This window comes from Argentina silus, assembly GCF_951799395.1.
Source record: "Argentina silus genome assembly, chromosome: 19".
NCBI lineage: Eukaryota > Metazoa > Chordata > Actinopteri > Argentiniformes > Argentinidae > Argentina > Argentina silus.
The window spans coordinates 2,839,260-2,840,386 of NC_139673.1; the positions used below are offsets into that span (position 1 = coordinate 2,839,260).

At 49.3% G+C, this 1,127-nt stretch overlaps 1 protein-coding gene across 1 annotated transcript in view; it reads left to right on the forward strand.

Moving 5' to 3' along the window:
• Positions 1–309, forward strand: part of cep89 (centrosomal protein 89) — a gene marked incomplete at both ends in the record, with an annotated part of 33,258 nt that extends 32,949 nt beyond the window's left edge. Inside the window, one exon of the mRNA XM_083690823.1 lies at positions 1–309. This exon is cut by the window's left edge and continues 78 nt beyond it. Coding sequence (XP_083546949.1) covers positions 1–309 — 309 coding nt within the window.
• Positions 310–1,127: the final 818 nt, after the last annotated feature.

The following is a 1,127-nucleotide window of genomic DNA, read 5'->3' on the forward strand; positions in this document are numbered from 1 at the left end:
CCTGGCCTCCCGCTCCGGGCCTCCCGCTCCGGGCCTCCCGCTCCTGGCCTCCCGCTCCGGGCCTCCCGCTCCTGGCCTCCCGCTCCGGGCCTCCCGCTCCGGGCCTCCCGCTCCTGGCCTCCCGCTCCGGCCCTCCCGCTCCGGGCCTCCCGCTCCGGGCCTCCCGCTCCTGGCCTCCTGCTCCTGGCCTCCCGCTCCGGCCCTCCCGCTCCGGGCCTCCCGCTCCTGGCCTCCCGCTCTGGCCTCCTGCTCCGGGCCTCTAGCACAGAGTCGGGTTCCTATCGATCGCCAGCGCTGCGCAGAGAGTGATGAAACATTTATCATAGGCCGATGCCGACAAGCTGAAAACATAATTAAATGGAATACACTCGCAGCTCCAAGCCGTGACATTTCACAAACCGAGGTCAATTAACTTTCGAAGCTTACAACCCCACCCCATCTTAAGGAGACTGGAAGGTACAGTATCTTTCCAGAAACCTTCTGGATGGTACAGATATATATTGAGGATAAGTATGGTGGGAATTGTAAAAGACCTAGCCTCTTGTGATATTACAACACATCTACAGTGGTACATAGTACATACCTACAGTATCCTCTTGTACATTAATACTGTGGTAGGATCTCTCCTCTGGTAGATTAATACTATGGTGGTATCTCTCCTCTGGTAGATTAATACTATGGTGGTATCTATGCTGTTGTAGATTAATACTATGGTTAGTATCTCTCCTCTGGTAGATTAATACTATGGTGGTATCTATGCTGTTGTAGATTAATACTATGGTTAGTATCGATCCTCTGGTAGATTAATACTATGGTGGTATCTATGCTCTTGTAGATTAATACTACGGTGGTATCTCTCCTCTGGTAGATTAATACTATGGTGGTATCTATGCTGTTATAGATTAATACTACGGTGGTATCTCTCCTCTGGTAGATTAATACTATGGTGGTATCTATGCTGTTGTAGATTAATACTACGGTGGTATCTCTCCTCTGGTAGATTAATACTATGGTGGTATCTCTCCTCTTGTAGATTAATCCTATGGTGGTATCTCTCCTCTGGTAGATTAATACTATGGTGGTATCTATGCTCTGGTAGATTAATACTATGGTGGTATCTCTCCTCT